Source organism: Xiphophorus hellerii, chromosome 14 (genome assembly GCF_003331165.1).
Source record: "Xiphophorus hellerii strain 12219 chromosome 14, Xiphophorus_hellerii-4.1, whole genome shotgun sequence".
NCBI lineage: Eukaryota > Metazoa > Chordata > Actinopteri > Cyprinodontiformes > Poeciliidae > Xiphophorus > Xiphophorus hellerii.
Genome location: NC_045685.1, coordinates 194,753 through 217,945, shown reverse-complemented (window position 1 = coordinate 217,945; position 23,193 = coordinate 194,753). Strand labels below are relative to the sequence as shown.

At 37.7% G+C, this 23,193-nt stretch overlaps 1 protein-coding gene across 31 annotated transcripts in view; it reads right to left on the bottom strand.

Moving 5' to 3' along the window:
* The window catches only part of ank2b (ankyrin 2b, neuronal), a 250,031-nt gene that overhangs the window by 95,514 nt on the left and 131,324 nt on the right, over positions 1–23,193 (bottom strand). For 18 of the 31 annotated variants that reach the window (XM_032582192.1, XM_032582194.1, XM_032582187.1 and 15 more), the window contains 13 exons: positions 20,008–20,106; positions 16,966–17,064; positions 16,725–16,823; positions 16,391–16,576; positions 10,514–10,537; positions 5,182–5,190; positions 4,557–4,655; positions 3,741–3,839; positions 2,654–2,752; positions 1,812–2,009; positions 1,602–1,700; positions 202–300; positions 16–114 (listed from right to left, as the gene is read on the bottom strand). In XM_032582192.1, coding sequence (XP_032438083.1) covers positions 16–114; positions 202–300; positions 1,602–1,700; positions 1,812–2,009; positions 2,654–2,752; positions 3,741–3,839; positions 4,557–4,655; positions 5,182–5,190; positions 10,514–10,537; positions 16,391–16,576; positions 16,725–16,823; positions 16,966–17,064; positions 20,008–20,106 — 1,308 coding nt within the window. Of the gene's footprint in view, positions 1–15; positions 115–201; positions 301–1,601; positions 1,701–1,811; positions 2,010–2,653; positions 2,753–3,740; positions 3,840–4,556; positions 4,656–5,181; positions 5,191–10,513; positions 10,538–16,390; positions 16,577–16,724; positions 16,824–16,965; positions 17,065–20,007; positions 20,107–20,193; positions 20,285–23,193 lie in introns of those variants that run through there. The other 13 variants (XM_032582188.1, XM_032582215.1, XM_032582185.1 and 10 more) reach the window with 3 other exon arrangements.

The following is a 23,193-nucleotide window of genomic DNA, read 5'->3' as shown; positions in this document are numbered from 1 at the left end:
CGAAATTAATCTCACCCGTGCCTGAGCATCCACCATCGCTCCATTTCTCAGCAGACATCTGACCACCTCCACCTGGCCAGCCCTGGCTGCCATGTGTAACGCTGTTTCTCCACGCTGTGTACAGCAGGTAACACACCGTGTCAGATGTAACTGAAACGCTGTGTCAGCTCCCTCCTGCTCCTGCCCTTCCCCATTACTCACTATATTGCTGACATCCGCTGAGGCTCCGTTCTGCAGCAGGAGCAGGACGATATTCAGGTGACCCATAAAAGCTGCTACGTGGATGGGAGTCAGGCCAGACTAAACAGGCAGCAGAATGCAGACACATGGTGTGAATAAAAGATCAGTGCTCTACAGTGCTGCAAAAGACTAGTTAAGAGGCAAAAAAATGATAAACTCTGATCACTTTTTGTGTTTATATCATGCCTGGTCTTAGACTTTTTTTGTTTTATTAAATTGAAAGTTTAAAAACAGTCAAGTAAGTTACAGCTTTACAGTTATCCAAAGTTTGCAAAATGCTAAAGTACTAAACAAAAAATTTGCTCCACTATTAGAAGTATGCTCACCACTGCATATGCATATAAAAAAATAAATATTTCAGATATTAATATAATTACGAAGCAGAGAAGCTCTGATTATCAAAGTTGGCCTATTTTACGATTTGCCATTGATCAGTGAGTGTACGATAATTGCTGCCAGGTCACATTGACAACAGTAGCTACTCTTTGTTTTAAAAGTTGTCACTGAGCAACGTTAGCTGTCAGAAGAAGCATATAAAAAAGCTTCTAAAGTGAACATATTTATTTATGCTGATCATTCTTAATAGTTGTCTATGACAACTTAAAACTCATCTCTGAATTAAAAGACAACTGAAACCTTTGTGTAAAAGTAATTGTTAAATGTTTAATTACAGAGCTGTGTAACACTGGATGCATTTCCATTACAAATGTACCCAAAACTTTGTCAATATTCCACTAATGTCAAAGAAAGACAACTATGGAATTGTGGTATTTCCATTAAATAAGAAATGCAAATAAAATCACACGTGAATAAGTTTGTTCACATAATAAGTCAGAATAAGTCAATAAGTCATGTGCCATAATATTCCAATTTCTTCCTGTCGTCTTTTTCATGGCAGCTGGATGGCAACATTTTTAATCAACATCCAGCTGCTGACTGTGTGACTCGTGATGCAAAAAGAGTGTTTCCATTACAGTTTTGTGAAATAAACCAATTTTGATATTGCCAAAAAAAAAAACCACTACATCCTAGCCACAAAATCTTTTCATTGAAAAACTAGTTTTTTCAAAATTGGCGTGTTTCCATTAAGCACATTTATTTTTGAACTGTCAAATTGCGCAATTATATGGCTCATGAAAATCCAGCTGCCTCACACAGTGTGACGTCTCCTCTGCTCCTAATATAAACAAATAATCATCATCCCTCTGTGTCATAAGAGGTCATGGCTAAGTCATTTAACCAAGCAGGACAGATTAAAAACATTCTGCATACTTATTTACAACTGCAAGCTGGCAGTGAAACCTGAAAAGTAATATCACTAGAAATGAGCTAATATATAAAATGGATGTTGTTTAAATCACCTCTGTAATTGCCTGGATTGACGCTCCATATTTAACCAGCAGCTCCATCACTTTTACCCGGTTCTTTTTACAGGCTATGTGCAGTGGAGTGAAGCCATTCTGTGGAGGACGTGTGACAAGCAACAGCACATACAGCCATCAGGTACATTTCACCCATACATTGTAAATCTGCTACCTGCTGAATCTTTCCTCTCTGTCTTCCTAACCTACCAGAGCTCTGGCGTTAGGGTTGGCTCTTTTATCCAGCAGCAGTTTGGTGACTCTGTAGTGACCACAGTGAGCTGCCACATGCAGCGCTGTCAAGTAGTCCAGTGTGACATCATCAACAGGAGCTTTGTGCTGCAGGAGGTGTTTGACGCATTCGACATGGTCGCCTTGTGCCGCCATGTGCAGTGGGGACAGCCCATTCTGAGAGATCAACAAGTGATTAAATAGAAAAGAAATGTCATAAGATGAATCGTTTCTCAGCAGCCAAGAGTTCAGAGCAAAAAGTAGAACCAGGGCCTGCTTCTACTATCAGGCTTCATCAACATACAGCATGAGCAATAACTCTTTTCTTGACTTAGCACTGCTTTGATGTCTTTAAGATCTTCTTCTATTGAATTTTACTCGTGTATTGTGGACATTATTGCCACCTGGTACTGTGACTTGGGTAACACAACAATGTTGATCCTTTTTAGATAGAAGATTGAAATTATTGTTCCCCAGTGGGTTAATTCAACACTTGTTTCCATTTCCCTTTAGGATATTAACTATTTTTCGAAAAAGCCAAAAAGAGGTAAAGAGGTGAGTTAGATGCTCTTTAATCATGCATATATACTTTTTTTGTGAAATTGAGGCAGTTATTTTGAATTTTGCTGTTTGTGCATACAAAAACATTGACAGAAACAATGGTTGGAGTGAAGAAGCTTTCCCGTTCCACAACAGCTTCATGGCTTTTTATCATTTTTGATTCAATCCCAAAGACTTTATTTGGAGAGTTTTGGGTTGATATTTGATCCTGTGTGATCAGAACAGACCCGACAGATAAGTGTAAATACAGTGTGACCCACCTTGGTCCTGGCCAGTAAAGGGGCTCCTCTCTCCAGCAGTAGCTCCACTGCTGTCTCATGTCCACTTCGAGCTGCACAGTGGAGGGGGGTCAGGCCATCCTGCATCACACATTGGACAGAAATGTCTCAGTGACACACTAATGTGTAATCACATAAAATGTTTTTGTTTGTTTAAAAGAGACAAAAGTACAGCAAAAAGTCACTTTGGGAATGACTATTTAAATTGTAGTTCCACCACTGTGCTAGACTGTGCTCTGTAAGACAGTCTAGTGAGGTCAAAGGTTGTCCCTCTCCAATATGGCAGAAGCCAGGCATTGATAAACTTTAACAATTGTCTGTCTCATCATTTCCCTGTGTTTTACAGAAACATTTAATCTGTTTGACAGGCTCAGATACTGGCTCTGTTACATCAGCATGCAAAATGCTGCAGAGATGTTAGCTTAGGTTAATCAACTCAGTTTAGCCTGTTTTAGGTTAAGTCATGGATAATGACTTAACCTAAAACAGCTGCTACAAAATTGTCAGGTGGTTCAGTTCAGATGCTGCCAGAGACTACATGACGTTTCTACATGTTACAAACCAAAAAGAGCTAATAACATGGTTGGATGCCAACTATCTGGCATCCAACCAAACATCAGTTGGGTTAAGACTCTAAATTTAATCCACTTCTGTCCAGCTTAACTGAAAAAAACAACATTTTTCACATCTGCTCTAAATACCAAACATTAATATCACACTTTGTTTACCATTGAAAATGTTAAAATAAAATGTTACTGGTGTTCCCTGGAAATCTGAGAGAAGGAATGAACCCGAGAAGCTGGACAGCAGTCAGGAAAGGATGTTCATCTAAACCAGGGGTGTCCAAAGTGGGTCCTGGAGGGCCGGCATCCTGCATGTTTTAATTCTCTCCAAGGTTTAACATACCTGCATCAAATGATGGCTAATTAGAAGGGCTACGATGACTTGCTAAAAGAGAGAACTAAAACATGCAGGATGCCGGCCCTCGAGGACCCACTTTGGGCACCCCTGAACTAAACAGTCAGGAAGGAAACAACTTTGTCTTTGGTTCTGTGTCTGTGGTACCAACCCGTGTTTTAGCATCGATCTGAGAGCCCCGATCCAGCAATAGGCGAACCATGTTGGTGTTGCCACGTTTAGACGCCACATGTAAAGGAGTTATTCCATTCTGCAGAAAAGAGGACAGATTTAAGAAGGAGAATCTGACAGAAAGATTAAGAGCTTAAGGGTGCAGAAAATTTTCAAATTTTATGAAACTGTGTTGAAATAAAACTAAATAAAATCTAAGCTTTTTTAGATTTTTATTAACACAGAAATGTAGCTTTAATAGCCGCTTAAATGTTGTCAATTTTTAAAAGCTACTTTTAATCTGATTAATGAACCTCAACAGAAAGCATTTTTATTAAATATAACTGTATTTATTGTACATAAAGTAAACTTAATCTGAGTCTATGACCATGCTGTCTTGGCATGGATTTTATTATATTTCTTTTTTTTCTCTCCCCTCCAGGGAGGCTCTTTTGTGGGCTCTAGTGTCCCTTATATGAAAGTAAGCTGACAGGAAAGGAGAGGGGGGAAGACATGCGGCAAATATTGTCGGGTCCGGGAGTCGAACCAGCGACGGCCGCGTGGAGGACTCAAGGCCTCCAAACATGGGTCATTCTGTCCCCTACGCCACCACAGCACGCCCAGGATTTTATTATATTTCAATGTGATTTTATATTAAGTGGACCTGCTTGTCTCCATTGAAATGAAATTCGATTTTTTGCAATGTACAGTATGTGAATTGATACCAAACTAAAATGACTTTTAAAGTTCCAAACTGTTTGTGTAAAATTACAGTGCTCATTTGTTTGAGCAAAAGCTCGGTGGTGTAAGATCTCACCCTGGCTGTGAAATCCACGGCCGCTCCACGGTTGAGTAGGAGAGTGGCCACATTGACATTTCCATAGTGGGCAGCAATGTGCAGCGGGGTAAATCCACTCTGGGACACAGACATGAGGAATAGAAAAAGACAAAATGGAAAACAAAAGTAAGCATCAGTTCTACCTCCAGGTCCTGCAATATTGACCCTGAGTAGCTTCAGGCTTCCCAGCATGCAGTGGTCACTTCAAGCATCAGTTATCAACAAAGAGTGAACTGGAAAAGAGGACACTCCCAAAAAAAATATACAAGTCACACATGTAACACCCACAAATAATTTGGAAAGACAAACTCATTTTTCATGCAAGGTGAACATTATAGAAATTAAGAACTCCTCCTCCAAAAAACTAAACAGATTGTCATCCAGACTGAGATGAAGATGGATAAAAACATTATCTAGTCAAAATTAAAAGCAGCTAATAATAAAACTCAATAGATGGCACAAGGCAAAATTTATGGTTCCCATTAACACCAGTGCACTATGTTGACAGTACATCATAGAGTCATTAGAGCTAGCAATGAGAAATATATGGGGAAAGTTAGAGATTGCAGAGCAGGTTGGAGGAGTTGTGAAATTCTTGCCTTACCTTGCCATTCTGTAAGTGTTGGTCCGATTTAATGTGAAAAAGTTGTTTACAAGAGTGTGGAGAAAACAGTGACTAACGAGATGGTTTCAAACATTACACAGTTAAAAGCTCAGAATGGTGCAAATTAAAGAACTGTGGATGCATCATGCTCCTCAGTGCAATGCTGTTAGGCAAAATAAACGAAGACGGGTATTTACATACACTGGATACATTTAAATGTTCTTGTCAGTTAGGGTTACCAACATCATTTCTATTTGATAAATTCCAGAACGAGAGATTGTTATTACATTCTTCAAGGTCGAAATTTACATAGACTAAGATTACCGTGCCTCTAAATTGTTAATGCAAACCTGGATGATGATGTTATTTATGGACTCACAAGTTCAATTAACTTGTGAGTCTCCAAAAAGCTCCAATTAGAAAGTTTTATTTGCCATGAATAAATTAAAGTTTTGGCGCTCTGATCCCAGCAGTTGACTTCATGTACATGTGACCCACAATAAGCCTGGATGAGCAGCTCAGGATGAGGACCAGAGACGTCTTCCCCCTCAAGGCCGGGACACTGGTGGTGGAGGCCGAAGAGAGGATGAAAGCCTGAATGAGGCAGGAGAACAAGAGTGGAGAAGGGGCGGAGTTGGGTTGAAGCTCAGGTGGCGAGCAGAGAGAACCACCGATGGAGGCCTTATAAATGGAGACTTGCTCGATGATTGGTTACAATGAGGCATGGTCCGTTGCTGATAGGCTGTGGTAGAAGCGCATGATGCAGTGACTGGATGATGCAAGGGAGGCTGAAGAGAGACTTCCAGTTTGAATTTCTGCCTAGGCTTCATTTCACAAAATTAAATTTCAGTGGAAAATCAGTTTTAAACAAATATATGCAAGAATAAACAGCATGGGGAAGTTCAACCATAAGGCCTTTCAGAAAGGAGTTGAGTTCTGTTCCACAGATGAACGGATTCTGGTGGGAAATGTACAAATCAACTCCAGAACAAAAGCTAATAAAAATGCTAATGAGGCTGTTAAGAGAGACCTGTAGCAACCTTGGCTGAAATGTCATTCAGACAGGAAGAAGCCATTGCTCAAAAAGCAGCATAAAAAGCCAGATTTGCAAATTCACTCAGAGACAAACCTTTAGTTTCATCAGACCACAAGACATGTCTTGAAAACATAAGTTGAAGTGTTTTTTTCATTATAGAAGTTAAATTTGGAAGAAAAAATAGGAGGGGTTGGAAATTGAACAAGATAGATACCCTGATGAAGAAGATTATATGGAAATACTTAAGCAACATCTGAAGATATCAGTCAGGCAGTCAAAGGTTGAATGTGTCTTCCAATTGGACAGTGGCTAACCATTTAGCCAAATGTAAAGAAATTTAAAATTGCTGTTATTTTTCTGGCATTTAGCAAACAGATATGATTTCAGGAAAAATTTATTGTGAAAAAATGGTGGTGTTGTTGTACGCAGTGTATGTAATATCAGGTTTTAAAGGGATCCACGAGTAGTTGTAACAATAGACTTTATTTGAAAAACATTTATTTTAGATGTTAAATCAATACAGTAATAATACTGTAGTCTGTTGTTATAAATTTTAATAAAATATTGTCACACGGATGTTGCCATGCTGTTTGCACTGCAATGCATTCTGGGTAAATGATCTACGCTAGGTCCAATTTTGCTAGCTCCATCCAGCCAAAACAGCAACAAGTAACATTGTTAAGTCTTTTCAATTTGAACCAGAGCGCATTGAAATTGATGGGAATGTAGAAATCACAATGAAGATGAAGAGGAAAGAGTTATCCAGAAAAGCTGGTGTTAGTGATGCTGCTGCCACCTTCAGCTTCATAAATGAAACAATGAATGACATGTAGGTTTGGTGGGACTGTGTGATCCAGTAAGTGGTCTGTGTTGGATCCGGTCTTCAGTCCAGTAACACCTATTTAGGCTCTGGTCTTTAGTTCGGTGTTGGGTCTGTGATTTCATATTCGGTACTGGTGGCAGTGGCAATAGCTTCTTTATTGTTTAAAGGAACTTCCAGCGCTACTTGTCTCTGATGTTTCTCCCAGTATGTTTGTCTTGCTAGCCGGTGCCAGGGTTTAGGCATTTTGTGGATAAAAACTGTCAGCATAACATATGTTTTTAGCTTGCAAAGGCAACAACCACATGTTAAATCTTTTATCAATTTTGCTTGTACAAATGATTCAAACTCTTCTGGAGAGAAATGTTGAAAGCACAAATGCGAGTTCTTCGGAAGTTGTGCTCAGCTCTTTCCCATTATGCTCTTCTTTTTTTTCATGTGGGAAGTGGTCCAGATTCACCTCTATATTTTTTGTTTATTTTAATTATAGCCAACAGCGATGCTGTGAATTTGAATTTACACCAATCATAAATATAGTGAAGAAAATAGTGATAAAATTAACTACAGTAAAGATAACCTTCCTGTGTTCACTCTGTGCATTCCAGTACAGAACAAACCAAACCAGGTCACTAACCCACCATGCATGGCACAAGTGAAAAAAATGGTGACCTCCATGAATGAAAATGTAATGAAAAACAAATATTTTCAGGTAATTGTGAGTTTTGACACATCATAAATAGCATTTTTTAGCTAACAGCAAAATTGCAACATATTTAGGCCAACATGTTCAACTAATTGTGGATCCATTTAAGTGTAAATGCTTTAGTCACACTAAGTGTCACATGCCTCCTATTCAGAAAACAATAACAGACAATGTCATTTTCTAATTTTCTTTTAAAAGTATGCATTTTAAAAGAGGTTCTATCAGTAATCTTTTAAATGTGAATGGCCAGGGCTGCCGTTATAACAACAGGGTTGAGTTTTGAATGTTGCTGTGCATTAATCTGTGAAAAAGAAGAGAGTCTTTTCTAGTTTTCAGACTGCAGTGATGCAGAACAAAGAGCAGTTTTACATCCTGTTTAATGGACTACATTTTTACACTTTCAATGATACTGTACTATAATATTGTATCTTTAAAACCAATCTCTTGTTATTATGCTTTAACCTTGATGATGATGGCTGGGGTTAGGCCTATATGAGTATAAAATGTACTCAGCTGAACACAAAAAAAATAACAAAAGAGCAAACAGTGAAATTAAAGTAACCTCCAGATGAAAAAATGAGCAGACACAATCCACTGGCAATCCAAGGCTACATCTTCAGGCAGAGTGGAGTGGTCATAAATTTAATTTAAATTTAATTATATCATAAAAGTCCAAATATTATACCACAAATCCATATTTTGTACCACAAACAAGCAAGGAGGTATGACAATTTAAAAAAAATATCCTTGAATAAAAATGAGCATACATGGTGATGTTTCATGCAAATGAAAATGCTATAGACTAGCCAACAAGTGCTCTACTGCAGTGAAAGCAGCCTCATACTGATGTTTTCACCTTAAACATCTTAAAAATAATTTTGGTGACCAATAAAAAAATGGTTTAATAAATTACTGTTGGCAACACAATGCATTGTGGGATACTTTGCTGGCCAATCCCTACTGTAACAATGTCCTAAAAAATCAATTATTGCAAACCATAAAATCAAATGAATTCATGTTGTGCAATTTAAGTATTACAAATAACTTTATAGATTTTGTTTAGCTGTACATAAGCTAAAACATCACATTAATGACTTCTGCTAGCTGAAAATTGCCTTTACTTCAAATGACAGTTGGTCTGTTGGTGCCTGGGAACTCTGATGGCTTATGGGTAATATTTGGTGTTTTGAAATACTGAATGAAACACAGTAAAGACAACAAGATTTTCTTTTGTTGTGTGGATGAAGTTAAGTGTAATAGAAAATTAGATTTTAACTATTTCCTCTTAATTTGATCTCAACAAGGATAAATAGTGTTTTGTGTATATGAATGTTTTTCTTTAATTTTTGTTACTGTGTAAGTGTGAGAGAGCCTGCAACTGAGTGACTGATAAAGAACTAGAAGTTGCGGTTGGAATCCTTGTCAGCTCTCATTTCCTGCTATACATGTAGGATGTGGGTTTCCAACGAAAAGTCTTAACTAAAAATCGTTCTTTCCAATGAGGTGAAGGGCTGTTGCATGACACTGGATAAAGATGTGGCGTTGTTATCCACCTAGTAATGGAGATAAGTTCAGACTTTGGCAGTGTTCTTCTTTGCTGTGACTATATAATCATGTGATCTGTGTTGTTCGGGGCTCTTTTACTGTGTTCAGTGAGGTGGGTCTTCAAACGCTTTTGCCTTTGAATAAAAATAAAGACAAGGATTACTCTTTCTCTAGTTATTGGAACAGACTCTCATTCTTTGATAACTGACATTTCCACAACAAAAGATAGGCTCTTGGTACTTAAACAATTTATTTTCAGAAAAAAGTAACAATGCCTTGTATCTTTAACAAATATTTGTGACCTCAATACTACATATATGTGTGTAAAGATACTAACTTGAATTTTTATTGTTGATTTCACAGATTCAGTTATGTTAAATTTACTTCACCACAGAATCATTTTTCTTAGTATGCTCTATGGAATTCCTAATGCTTGATCTCTGATAATTATGGAAAAACTGTTGCTGGAATGTTTCACAGAATGGAAATTAAAGAATGTAGCTGTAATTCTGAACTAGCTGCATCCCTCAGCAGACTGGGGAAACTGACCCTTCACTCAGTTTTAACTTGAGGTTAAAATGATCTTTCACCAAACCCTACTGGGAAATAAAGTTTGATTTTAAAATATTTCGGTTTCATTTTGGCAGCCTTGGTCATTCATTAAAGCACTTGTGTAATATTATATCAGTCATGCGTCAGTACATTGCTTCCACTTTACTTCTACTCTTCAGCAACTAGTAAAGAGTGCGACAAGAGAGACCATGCAACACCAACAGAAACAGACATTATCGCTTTATATAACAGACAGCTTTCTCATGAAGGCATCAGCACAATATTCATCAAATTAGGACGTCACAGAAGGAAAGTGCATTCATTTCAATTCATTATGTTACTCAGAGATGCTTATGATATTTAAAAATGCACTGAGGATTCCAGATGGAAAAATGAATTTCTCAGGGGAATAAACATAATAAAGGAAAATAAAGATTCAGTGAAATTAATGCAACATAATGAAATTTGTGGACTGTGCAGGGGACAGCAACTTTAGCCATTCCTGTCAGCCATACGTGGTGGAATCTGAATAAACCGTACCAAATCAACTGAAACAGAGAAAGTATAAAATGACCCAAATGATGGTTACTTTGCAAGACAAGGTACGGTGGTGGACAGAAAGAAAAAGGGATGATAAAGAAAGAAATCTGTGTGAATTAAAGGGGGATGTGTATACCTCAGTAGTCCTATTGACCATCATCTGTTGCAGAGGGAATGAGGGAGGGAAAGACCAGTTCAGTTAGCTTTGTTTTACACATAACTCCACTGTAGTCCATGCACAGCAGAGGATGCTGTGCAGCCATATTCTAATCTGGGAAGTGACGTGGCTAGAGTGGCTTATTTTTTCCCTGTTTCAGGTACATAATGTGATTTGTCTTTGAAATTGATTGACATTATTTAAGTCAAAATTTATCTCACCAACATATATTATAGTGAAAAGACTTAAGTACTGCATTGGAATGCTACAAATAGTTATAATATAACATATTAACTATTTTAAATTACAGGTTGCTTTCCCAAATCTCAAAGATGATTTTCCTCAAACTTGCAGTGTACCTTCAAGGACCAAGGCAGTCCAGTTGTAGGCACTCTTTGCTAATGTGCTATTAGCAAAGCAAATTTTTTGTTTAGCATTTTTGCTAACTTTGAAAACATTTAGTGCAATTAACTTCCCCTAAATAAATTTTTCTGGATAAATTTGAAAGCGCTAATTTACTTATCTGTTTTGTAAACTTTCAGCTGAATAAAGTCTGGTATCTGTGTTGCTTATCGACTGTTAAGAATTTTTAAATTCTTTATATTCATGCTCTTATATTAAAGCGGGTGAAGACTGTCTATGCAGCAGTTCCTACCAGGTTAGAGGTCAACTCATTATACCCTGGTTCCTGGAATATTTAACCTATTAACCTTTTGCATGTGATGTTATGCTCTTCAGAACTCACTGTGCCACGACGGACGTCAAAACAACCAAATATTGCTTTATGGAGAAGGTATGCGTCTAACCATTAATAATATGGAGACAAAGCTGCACCGTCAAAAATAAAATAAAAAATTAGCATCTAGTCTTTTGCACGTTTTTAAGGCTGCTCTGGTGTAAGGGAAAAGGCCATTTATGACATACAGTGGGTATGGAAAGTATTCAGACCCCTTTCAATTTTTCACTCTGTTTCATTGCAACCATTTGCTAAAATCAAAAAAGTTCATACCTTGACAGAAAAAAACAAAAATGTAGACATTTTTGCAAATTTATTAAAAAAGAAAAACTGAAATGTCACATGGTCATAAGTATTCAGACCCTTTGCTCAGTAGTGATTAGAAGCACGCTTTTTCACAACTGGATTTGGGGAACCTCTGCCATTCTTTCTTCAGATCTTCTCCAGTTCCGTCAGGTTGGATGGTGAATGTTGGTGGAGCCATTTTCAGGTCTCTCCAGAGATGCTTAATTGGGTTTAGGTCAGGGCTCAGTCTGGCTCAGAGTTGTTCCGAAGCCACTCCTTTGTTATTATAGCTGTGTGTTTCAGGTCATTGTTTTGTTGGAAAGTGAACCTTCGACCCATTTGAGGTCCTGCGCTCTCTGGAAGAGGTTTTCTTCCAGGATATCTCTGTTTTTGGCCACATTCATCTTTGCTTCAACTGTAACCGGTCGTCCTGTCCCTGCAGATAAAAAACACCCCATCGTTTCGCTGTTGGGATTGTACTGGGCAGGTGATGAGCAGTGCCTGGTTTCCTCCACACATATCGCTTAAAATTAATGCCAAAAAGTTCAATCTCTGTCTCATCAGACCAGAAATTTTTATTTCTCATAGTCTGGGAGTGTTTCATGTGTTTTTTTGGTAAACTCTATGCAGGCTTTCCTATGTCTTGCACTGAGGAGAGGCTTCCGTCGAGCCACTCTGCCATAAAGCCCCGACTGGAGAGCTGCAGTGATTGTTGACCATCTCCCTACTGCATCTCTGGAGCTCAGTAGTGATCTTTGGGTTCTTCTTTTTCTCTCTCACCAAAGCTCTTCTCCTACGATTGCTCCGTTTAGCTGGACAGCCAGGTTGAGGAAGAGTTCTGCTAATCCCAAACTTTTTCCATTAAGGATTACGAAGGCCAATGTGCTCTTAGGAACCGTGAGTGCTGCAAAAATTCTTTTGTAACCATGGCCTGATCTGTGCCTTTCTACAATTCTGTCTCTGAGCTCCTTGGGTAGTTTCTTCCACCTCATGATTCTCATTTGCTCTGACCTGCACTGTGAGCTGTGAGGTCTTATATAGACAGGTGTGTGCTTTTCCTAATCAAGTCCATTCAGGTTAATTAAACACAGCTGGACTCCAATGAAGGAGTAGAACCATCTCAAAGAGGATCAGAAAAAATGGACAGCATGAGTTAAATATGAGTGTCACAGCAAAGGGTATGAATACTTATGACCATGTGATGTTTCAGTTTTTCTTTTTTAATAAACTTGCAGAAATGTCTACATTTTTGTTTTTTTCTGTCAAGATGGGATGCTGAGTGTACATTCATGAGAAATAATATGAACTTTTTTTATTTTAGCAAACAGCTGCGATTAAACAAAAAGTGAAAAATATAGAGGGGGTTGAATATTTTCTGTAAATCCTGCGGTATGAATTCAGGCAAAGTCAGGCGTGGGTCAATTTCTAAGCTAGCTATTTTCAACTTTTGTAAATATTGCCTCTACAAGCCCCTACCAGGTGTGCTAAATTTACAGACAAATTAGATTGACTTGAACTAGTAGAAGCCATGAATAAACTGGCAAAAACAACTTGGAAAAACAATTTCAGTTGCTCTGTTCAATACTCCCATCCCTCACTTCCAAGGCGTACGTCATGGCACCTCGAATGATTAAGTGACGTAGATGCAAAGGGTCAATATGTTCCAGGAAAAACACCTGTAAGTTCTTCTGAATACTGTGCAAACTCCTGAAAGGATCTTGTCAGGAAAAAGCTGTGTAAGGAGGGGAAGTATTGTGTAAGCTCCTAAAATACATTGCCTTTTAATAGCTGTATTATTTTTTTATGTTCTAAACTTGCCCTTACTTTGCAATGTATTGTACTTACTAACTATTTATATATTTTTTTTATCTTTTTGTGAACCTACTTGATTTGACTTGCCCACATATTTGCTGCTGTTATACCTGAATTTGCCTTCTAAGATACAATAAAGACTATTTCTATTCTATTCTATACTGTGAATTCTCTGTGTTATAGGAGAGAATGTTCACTAAAGTAACTGAAATTCTGGGAAATCACTGTGGCTTTATGAAGTATTATTACTAAAACGCAACACTGACAGGTTGTGATGTAGAAAAGCATCTACAATTAGTGCTGAATTGCTAAATAAGCAAACTGGCTGGCTGGTATCACTCTGGTTACAACACTGGCTTTGGATAAAAAGGTTCTACAACTTCAAAATGAGAAGTAACACAAACATCTTTCTACACATGAAAACGTATGATAAAAATGTAACTGAAAATATATTTATTCTATAAATGTTTCTGCTGGTTATCCATAACAATATCTTTGTAAATTAAAACTATAAATGTAGGATCGATTTCAAACTGTAAGATAAAACTATGTTTTTTGTGAACTTTTTTTAGAACAAGTTTTTTAATACATGCATATTGTTTGTTTTATATGTTCTCATTTCATTGAATTTGGGCTAAAATAAATACAGAATCAAAGTAGAAAAAAGTAGCTTTTTCAGCCCACTTAAAGGAAACATCACATTGATTTCCTTTCCAAGAAATACGTATTTACAAATTAGACAGTTTTTGATTTTAATTTGTTTCTTTTGTTTTAATTTGTCTTTAGTTTGTTTTTTATTTTTAACTTTATTAACTCTTTAATTGTTGAATTTGTTTTTCAAACAAAATAAATGAATAAATATCTTAGGATTTTTTGGGTAACTGAAGTAAATAGATCAATTGAAGTTTTTTTTTATTTTTTGTATGTCAATTTTTTATATGTCAATAACTGTAACTGTAAATAACTTGTTTTTCAGCAGGAATTCATGAGGTGCTTCAATGTAGAAAGACTGAATGGACTTGTGGGTACTGATATAAACCTTCTAGCCATGTGACTTAAAACCACAAAACTAGGTCAGAAAAAAGTCCCAACTAAAAAATATTACATTCTTGTTCCATCAACTGGTACGTAAAGCCCCATCAACTTCAGGTTGTCTTCATAACCCCTCCCACCACTAGCTGATGGTCCAAAACATTTGTTAGGATCATCTGATCATCTGTCCCCTAAGCATGCAGCCTTAGATACAACCTGCAGACAGTGGCACACTCCATGCACTGGACATTGCTACACTTAGACATCGGTACAGCGAGGAAAGGGAGGAAGGAGTGATGAGGGGAAGTGTGTGAAAGGGAGCATTTAAAGAGAGAAAAAGGAAAAGAAAGAGAGACCCGGTTAGTGGCAGGACCAGGAGTGACGTGGCAGGCACAGCGACACTGAATGACAGAAACGGAGAGAGAGATGCATAGAGACTGATAGGAAACCAGACACTACACACATTTAAGCAGATTTGTATCAAAAACTACATCACAACAAATTAGAGGTGCTGGCATTAACTAAGTATAGAAACCTTGGTTATACTATTTAAACATGCTGTGATTAGTATCTGGATAATATGCTAATTTCAAATACATTCTGTTTATGATTCAACACTTTGTCATAAGAGAAAGAATGAATCAGTTCACGTTTGGCCTGGATTGAACTAATCTGAAAGGAAAAAGAAATGTGCTTGCAACGACAAGACACAATGATTGCTAAATATCTTGGGTCTGATTACGTCCTGTGGTTTCATTTAAGCTCTAATGACTGAATCAATGCTGCTCAAACCCATTGCAGTTGGAAGAAACAAGAACCTTTTAGATCAAAGCTGTTTTCCCTCTTAGATGGTTTGCAGTCATGTGGGTATCAGCTCATGTAGAAAATATCTTATTTGCAACTCATAAGTGCAAACAGAGCTGATTGTAAGTTTTGAGTGACACTTTAAAGGTTCCCTTGTATGAGCCCATTAGAGGTGAGTGTACTTTTTAAAAGACACCTTTAAGTCAGGATCTGTGTGAGTTGTACAAGCCTCATTATGTAAAATGCAAGGCAAAAATATGCTGTGAAAAGTTGATGTATCTCTGAAAGGTCCCAAGAGTTTGCCACTGAGTTGAGTTGTGAGTAGGTGTGAAGTAGAGGATGATGGTAGCATTATAACCAGCCCTGTTGCTGTTGCTCTCGGTAAAGCTAATTCTCAACTCCTCGACTCAGGAACTCTAAAACCTACTTTTTGTTTGTTTCACTTGGTTTTGATGTTATTGGTAATTACACCTTTTTAATAATAGTTTTAGAATCGCAGAATGCTAGATCTACAAATGAAACTTAATTTGTTCATGTTTTTAGCATGCTGAATGATCCATCCATGGATGAAGAACAAATCAAATATGAATCTAAGTCTGCAATGTCAGCTTCTCTGATAAAAGCACACACTGACACAAGACGTAACCAGCTCAGTTGGTAGAGTTGTGGAAGGCCAAGATGGATAAAAGACAGGCTTGTTTTTGCAGTCATATTTACATTCTTCTGAAAATATTTTTTAAGATCAGCGATTACATTCATACAAAAGCATCAAACAAACTATAGCCTAATACCCATTTCCCTCTGGCTACAACTATACATGTATATGATCAAGACTGTAGATAATGATCACTGTAGGTAGAAGTAATCTCATTACTACTTATCCAGATATCGACCACAGTTTGATCGATGAAAGAAAATAGTTATCACTTATGTGGTGAACTACTACTGTTAGTGAGCTAAAGCTGCTAGAACTACCAGGAGACTCACAATGGTCCAATGATGACTGACTACCAGATGTAAAACCAGGAACATCTCAAACAGCTCATTTCAACATAATAGCTCTGCATATTTCACGTAGCTCTGTCTACTCTCCATGTAAAACACTGACAAAAGCACCAAGCACCATATGAGCTACTATACTTTCACACATGCCAAGCCTAACTCATCACAATGAACAACGGCCATACCTTCGACTGGACATCGGCATTGTGATCATTCTGAAGTAGCAGGGCGGCTGATTTGGTATCATCCTTGCGTGCGGCAATGTGTAAGGCGGGCAGGCGAACCTTGCCTTTGGTATCGTTTTCCAGTAAGATGGAGACCACCTGGTTGTGTCCCTGCTGGAGGGCAATTGCCAGGGGTGTAAAACCATCCTAGATGAGAGAAGACGGAGAAAAAATTTGATGGTTATTTACCATGTATCCATGCACAATACTTACAAGGAATATGATTAATAAAATATCCACTAAAAGTGATAGTGGTTTTAACATTTGGCAAAAAGAGAAACCTCATATTACTTACTTCTGTTGCAATGCTCTGGTTGCCTCCATTCTCAAGCAAGTAGCGCACCACATCCATGTGATTCTCCTGGGCTGCCATGTAGAGAGGAGTGAATCCATTCTGGAAATCCCAAACCTAATGGTTACTCGTAAGGTCTTACACAATTATTTAGTAATTCTCAAAAAAGTTACAGCAGTAAAGTCCTGGCTTGAGAGAGAAATGTTGGAACCAACAGCTGTGGAAGATGAGAACAGTGGTAGACCTGAGACTGTGAATTGATGTCAGCTCCTCGTTTGGTCAGGATCTTCACAACTTCTGCCTGACCAGCCAGAGAAGATATGTGCAGGGCTGTGTTTCCTTTCTGAAAAAACAGGAAATAGGTTCAGGTGAGAAGGATTATTTTCCTGACTTCAAATTAACATTACGGTAACTGTTGTTAATAAGAAGCACATCAACGAGTACTGGCCAAGACAACAAGAGTAGGATACAGATAGGGCTTTCTCTTCCACACAGTTAGATGCCTCTTCTCAAGCTCTATTCTTCTATTATTTTTTGATTATTTTAACAGCCAAAAGGCAAAACTGTATGCTCTGTAAGTACACTGTGTGCACAATTGTTAGGCAAGTTTCAGTCTGGATCATATCATCATTTGGGTGCATATTTTCCAACTCCAAGCTGTTTAAACCTGAATGCTTGTTGAATATGAACACATCAGCTGATGTGTATTTGTTTAATAAGGGGGGTGGGGCTAAGAAGATCAACACCCTATATCAAGATGGGTATAATTATTAGGCAGCTTCTTTTCCTCAGGCAAAATGGGCCAAAAAAGAGATTTAAGAAACTCTAAAAAGTCTTTCAGAGGGAAGCAGCACTCTTGAAATTATTAAGATACTGGGGCGTGATCACACAACCATCAAACGTTTTGCTGCAAGTAGCTAACAGGGCTGCAAGAAACGTGTTGAGAAAAAAAGACGTTAATTAACTGCCAGAGATTTGAAAAGAATCAAACGTTAAGCTACATTATCTTCCAGTGCAGTCATTTTCCAGAACTGCAACCTACCTGCAGTGCCCAGAAGTACAAGATGTTCAGAGACTTGGCCAAGATAAGGAACGCTGAAACCCAACCGCCATAGAACAAGACACATAAGTTGGAACATGAAGACTGGGCCAAGACAGATCTGAAGACAGATTTTTCAAAGGTTTTATGGACTCATGAGATGAGAGTGACTCCTGACGGACCAGATGGATGGACCTGTGACTGGATCAGTAATAGGCACAGAGCTCCACTTCACTTCAGACACTAGCAAGGTGGAGGCAGGGCGCTGGTATTATTAAAGATGAGCTAGTTGGACCTTTTCTGGTTGAAGTTGGACTCAAAATCAAGTCCTAAACCTACTGCCAGTTTTTAGAAGACACTTTTTTCAAGTTGTGGTACAGAAAAAAGTCTGCATCTTTCAAGAAGACCATGATTTTTATGCAGGACAATGCTCGATCGCATGCATCAAAGTACTATGAAAGGCCTTAAAGATGAAAGAATAATGAAGTGGTCCCCTTCCTCACCAGACCTAAACCCCATTGACAACCTGTGGGCATTTCTTAAACATGGTGAAGGAAAACAGTTCACATCTCTGATCAGTGTCTGGGAGGCTGTGGCTGCTGCTGCACAAAAAGTTGATCGTCAACAGATCAAGAAACTGACAGACTCCATTAATGGAAGGCTTCTAAGTGTTATGGAAAAGAAGGCTGACTATAAAGGTCACTGATTTATTTTTTAAATTTTGAGTTGTATGTTTATAATTCTCACTAACAGATGACATTAAATTAGTGAGACAGGAAAATTTTCTGTTTTAATTAAGGTATAATAATTATAACTATAATAATATAATAATTCTGCACACTACTAGTTGCCCAATAATTGTGTACACAAAGATATTGTCCTAGAAACGATTAAAAAATAATAATTACTTTTGTAAATATTCAGGTTTGAGAGGTTAATAATATTTTGGATTGATCGAGAGCGCTGTAGTTGTTCCACAATAAAATTAATACAGTACCTTGTTGAATCTATGTCATGATGGATTAAGGCAGTTCTGCAGGCGAAAGGGGTCCAACACAGTACTAGCAAGATGTACCTATTAAAGTGGCCGGTGAGTGCATAATTTTTGTCCATGTCAACTTAAAAATAAGCTGTTGTTACAGGTTAATTTTCTAAACTTCAGAAAAATAATTGTTAGGGATGCATAAGTATTAGAATTTGTGCTGATACTGACAACCAATATTAATACTGCTGTTATGCGAATATTTATCAATATTTCATTTTATTAAATATTTTTGTCGATTACTTGATTAATCGTCAGAGTAATCAATAGATTACTTGAGTACTAAAATAATTGTTTACAACAGCCAGGCTGGCACTGCAGGCTTTGTTTAAACAGAGACTGGACAACTCTTAAACTGATTGGGCCACACAATCAGTTTAAGGCTAAGAGTTTTGCCAAATCGCCACAACAACTGAATAGGGAAATTAAACTCCCATGACACCATCACCAAATCAACAAAGGAAAGAATCCACTTCCAGTATGTCTCATAAACACAGTCCATGTCATAAGATACAGTGAGAAAAAGTTTACAGTTGAATATATTAAAGACTACATGCTCACAGTAATCATTTGTGTAACTTTAAAATTCTTCCTCCATTTAGAAATACTTTCCTGCATAATGTTTGCTAACACTTGCACTTTGGAGCATCGTCAAGGTTAGTTGCAACATGACAAACCGGAGGTTACTCCTTCTCATATTGCAGCTTATGGCAAGATGGGTATTCTCTTTGGAGGGGCCAGGCCCCCAGGCACTGGCCCCACTTTACGTATCGTTTTCCTTTAACCCTCCACCTTTACTCTGGAGCTCTGTTTCAGGAGAAAAAACATGCAGACCTTGTTTTTCTCAATGAACAACATCTGTCATAACTGCAGAGGAAATCTCTTTGAAATGAAAGATAAGTTGGTTTAAACAGGACTAGAAGTTTTTTAAAAAGGAAGCTTGACTGACTTGTCTGTCTGGTGTCAGATTTCAGACTCACAGAGGAAAGATCAGCGGTCATGGAGCAATAGGTCAAGCTCAGCCAAAGAACTGAGCTTAACTCTGCAACAAGCCGACAACAACGTGTTTACTGCTATGTTGAAACAGTGAATGAAAACAGGTGGCTTATCTATAGAACAATATTACATGTTAGGACTGGATATGTAAACATGTACAATGACTACAGCTGATGTTAGATGTTATGCATGGATATATCATATCCTACCTTTGTGGATGAATCCACAGAAGCACCCCGATCTAACAGCTCCTGGACCAGATCCACATGACCTTCCTTGGCAGCCAGATGCAGAGCATTCAGACCATTCTGGGAATAAAAGAAGGAAATATCAGAGCCTGTAAGACACGGCAACGAGAATGTAGATAAACTGTCACATTTGGACAAAATACTTACAACTTTGTCTTCTAAGTCTATCACTAAAGAAGCGTGATTGTCATCTTCTGTGTCCATCTTTCTAGGACACAGTGTGAACAGCTGCTTATCAACGTTAGATTACATGTGGAACCTTGTAATGCTGCAGTGGACCAGAGCGCTTCCTGGGAATGAAGCTATAAATAGTTGAGTGTGTTTGTGATTCTGTGTGTGCACACACACACACAGTTACGCACTAACTATATCTGAACTATAATGTTATTGCTCTGGCACTGATCTGTGATAGGTAGAGCTTTAAACAAAGAATACAATGGGCACATCCTATTGATTTCAACCTTGTAGTACTTTTTAAGACCTCTATTAATATCTTCAGTGTGCACAGCAGTGTCATGTGATGTTGGAGCAGCTCAAATGACACAAACACAAGAATGATGCTAAGGATAAGAAAAAGGGAGTGTGATTTAAAAAAAGTCTGATTGTGATGTGTGATACAACAATAATGTCACTTCTACTGAATCCACTTAATTCAGATCTACAGTATGTGTGTCAGTTCTGCTTAGTGCTTTAGAGTATCTGCTAATTTTGAAAACATTTAGAACACCTAGCTTCCCCTGAATTTTATTTTCAGATAAATTCTAAGGTGTAAAGTTTCAGTTGAATAAAGTCTGTAAGATTTTGATATTGACTGTTAAGAATTATTCAGGTAGTTAGAAACCCACAAGAACAAAATAAAACATAGACAGTAGAGACCAAGATATAATCATAAAGAGAATATCTAAGGCCATTATAGAACATGTAAATTATGTCAAAATTATATTATACTCAAGTATAATAGTTTTTCAAGGACACCTCTAAGACAAATATAATTTGAACTGAAGTTAGCACTTTAGTTCGTTAGTATTAATTTCTGCTAAATACTATGTTGATTTCACACTTTTGCAGAACTAACATTTATGATTACTGCTTAGGGTTAGAGAATCTACCTTCTTTGTTAGTTGTGACCAAAACTACTAACTAGGAATATTTACTTCAGTAACTTTTTTGAGAAACTATAGAAATAGTTTTACTGGAGTTGTCATAACGAAGACATTTTGAATAATGTCAACTTTGTATTAAAAGTGTCATGATTTACCAAATGACACTTCATGATAACAGTCATAAATATTCATGAAGACTTACTCATGTTCATGACAGGTGTTATGTCATGTTTATGACAGTGTCATAAAGGGCTTATTCACACCCCATCAAATAAAGTGTTAAAAAAAACTTACCAAGTCAGCGATTTGTAACATTGGTAACACTGAGAAACAGCTTTTGAAGGAGGAAACTAAGTTGGCTAAATTCAGCCTTATGCCTTAGCTTCACTAAGGGGCCCCCTCAGTGAAGCTGATTTAAAAAAAAATATATATATATATAATAATTTCTCTCATTACAATATCAAAAACACACAATTTCATCATAAAGGGATTTGTTTTTAAAATAACATATTTGATAATGTATGTAGAAATTATTATTTTATGGATAAAAACAAAAAAAAATGTTCTTGGGGCCCCCTGGTGGCTGTGGTAGATCATGCAAGCTTCACCGGTAACATGAGCTGCTGTGCAGAGCATCCAAGCATCCAAAGCTCCGGTCAGAAGTTAAGTTAGCAAAACAATGTCTCAAAAAAGGACTTATCCTTCAGGGAGGGAGAGAAGAAAGAGGAAGAATAGAAAAAAGCCCAAGATAAAGATTTGTTTTGATGTGCTTTGGTAATGTAATGTAATGTAAAAGATTTGTAAAGCTGCTAATAGAAAATTAGCTTGATAGCGACCTGGAACGGTCCAGTTCAGCAGCCAAACATTTATGCTAGCGTCTTTGTGTGAAACTAAGTTTTAACTTTACATGAGTTGATTCTCATGATTGGCTCTGGATATTTCAGAGGTTTTTTGGCTTCAAAGCACCGTGTTTGTTAGCGTTTGATAACAATAATTAAAACTTCTCAATGTTTGACCTTGTCTTGCAAAATGTTTTTACGTCAGGCTACATAGCTGCTACATCGATGAGCTGCTCTCTGCTGTAGTTGGGGAAATGTTTGCTGCTGAGCAAAATCATTTAGTGGCTAAAACAAACATTATTTTTACACAAACTTCTAAGTTATGTGAAACTTTTGTTAAAATCATTTGAAGGCTCAGAATCAGTCCGGAACCGGTACCGGTCCACATTCTCAAGGGAGAAAGACTCACCTGGTATAAATTACATTTTTAGCTATTGGAGTAACGCTTAAGAGAAATTTATTTAATCAAAGATTGTCATGAATATGTTCGTGTGTATTCCATCTTAAGTTTGGCTGCACTGACTGCAGTTTTCTGGCCGATCCCTGGTTATCGATCTTTAAAAACCTGACCTGCTGATTTTAATTTTAGTTGATATGAATTTTTTTGTCTGAAATGTCGCTAAATACAGCAAGAAAGTCACTGAGTTGGCAACAGAGGGTAAATATTAACTGTAAACGTGCAGACTTGACCTGGTGGGCCGGTCTGTCAGTCAAACCTCTCACTGCAGAGCAGAAGAGGACAGAGACTGATTTTTAAACCTTTGCTGACAAAAATAAGATCAGTGGATAAGATGGGCTTCACATGGAAGTATCGGCCAATAACGATCCCCCAAAATTAACCCAGAAATTGACAGGCTGATAAATGTATCCTATATTATTGAAGGTTATCCTGCAATAGTCAGCCCCGCCCACTCCTCACTACTCCCCAGGGCTGCCTACTGACCAGTTCTCCGTCTAACAGGTCCGGAAAATCTCTGAGTCCTGGGTATTACCCTAAGAGTACTCTATAAGAGATAATCTATTTAAACTGGTAGCGAAAGTGACTCGTCTAGCTCTAACTACCTCCAATCCAGAAGTTATGACCCTTTACAGTTAAGAAACAATCAGCTGAGTAGCCCTCGCAGCTGCATAATTCCAATAACCACTTCTGTTAACGGTAGCCCACTTTCTAAATCATAACTTGCACTTGGAACCGGCTAGATTAT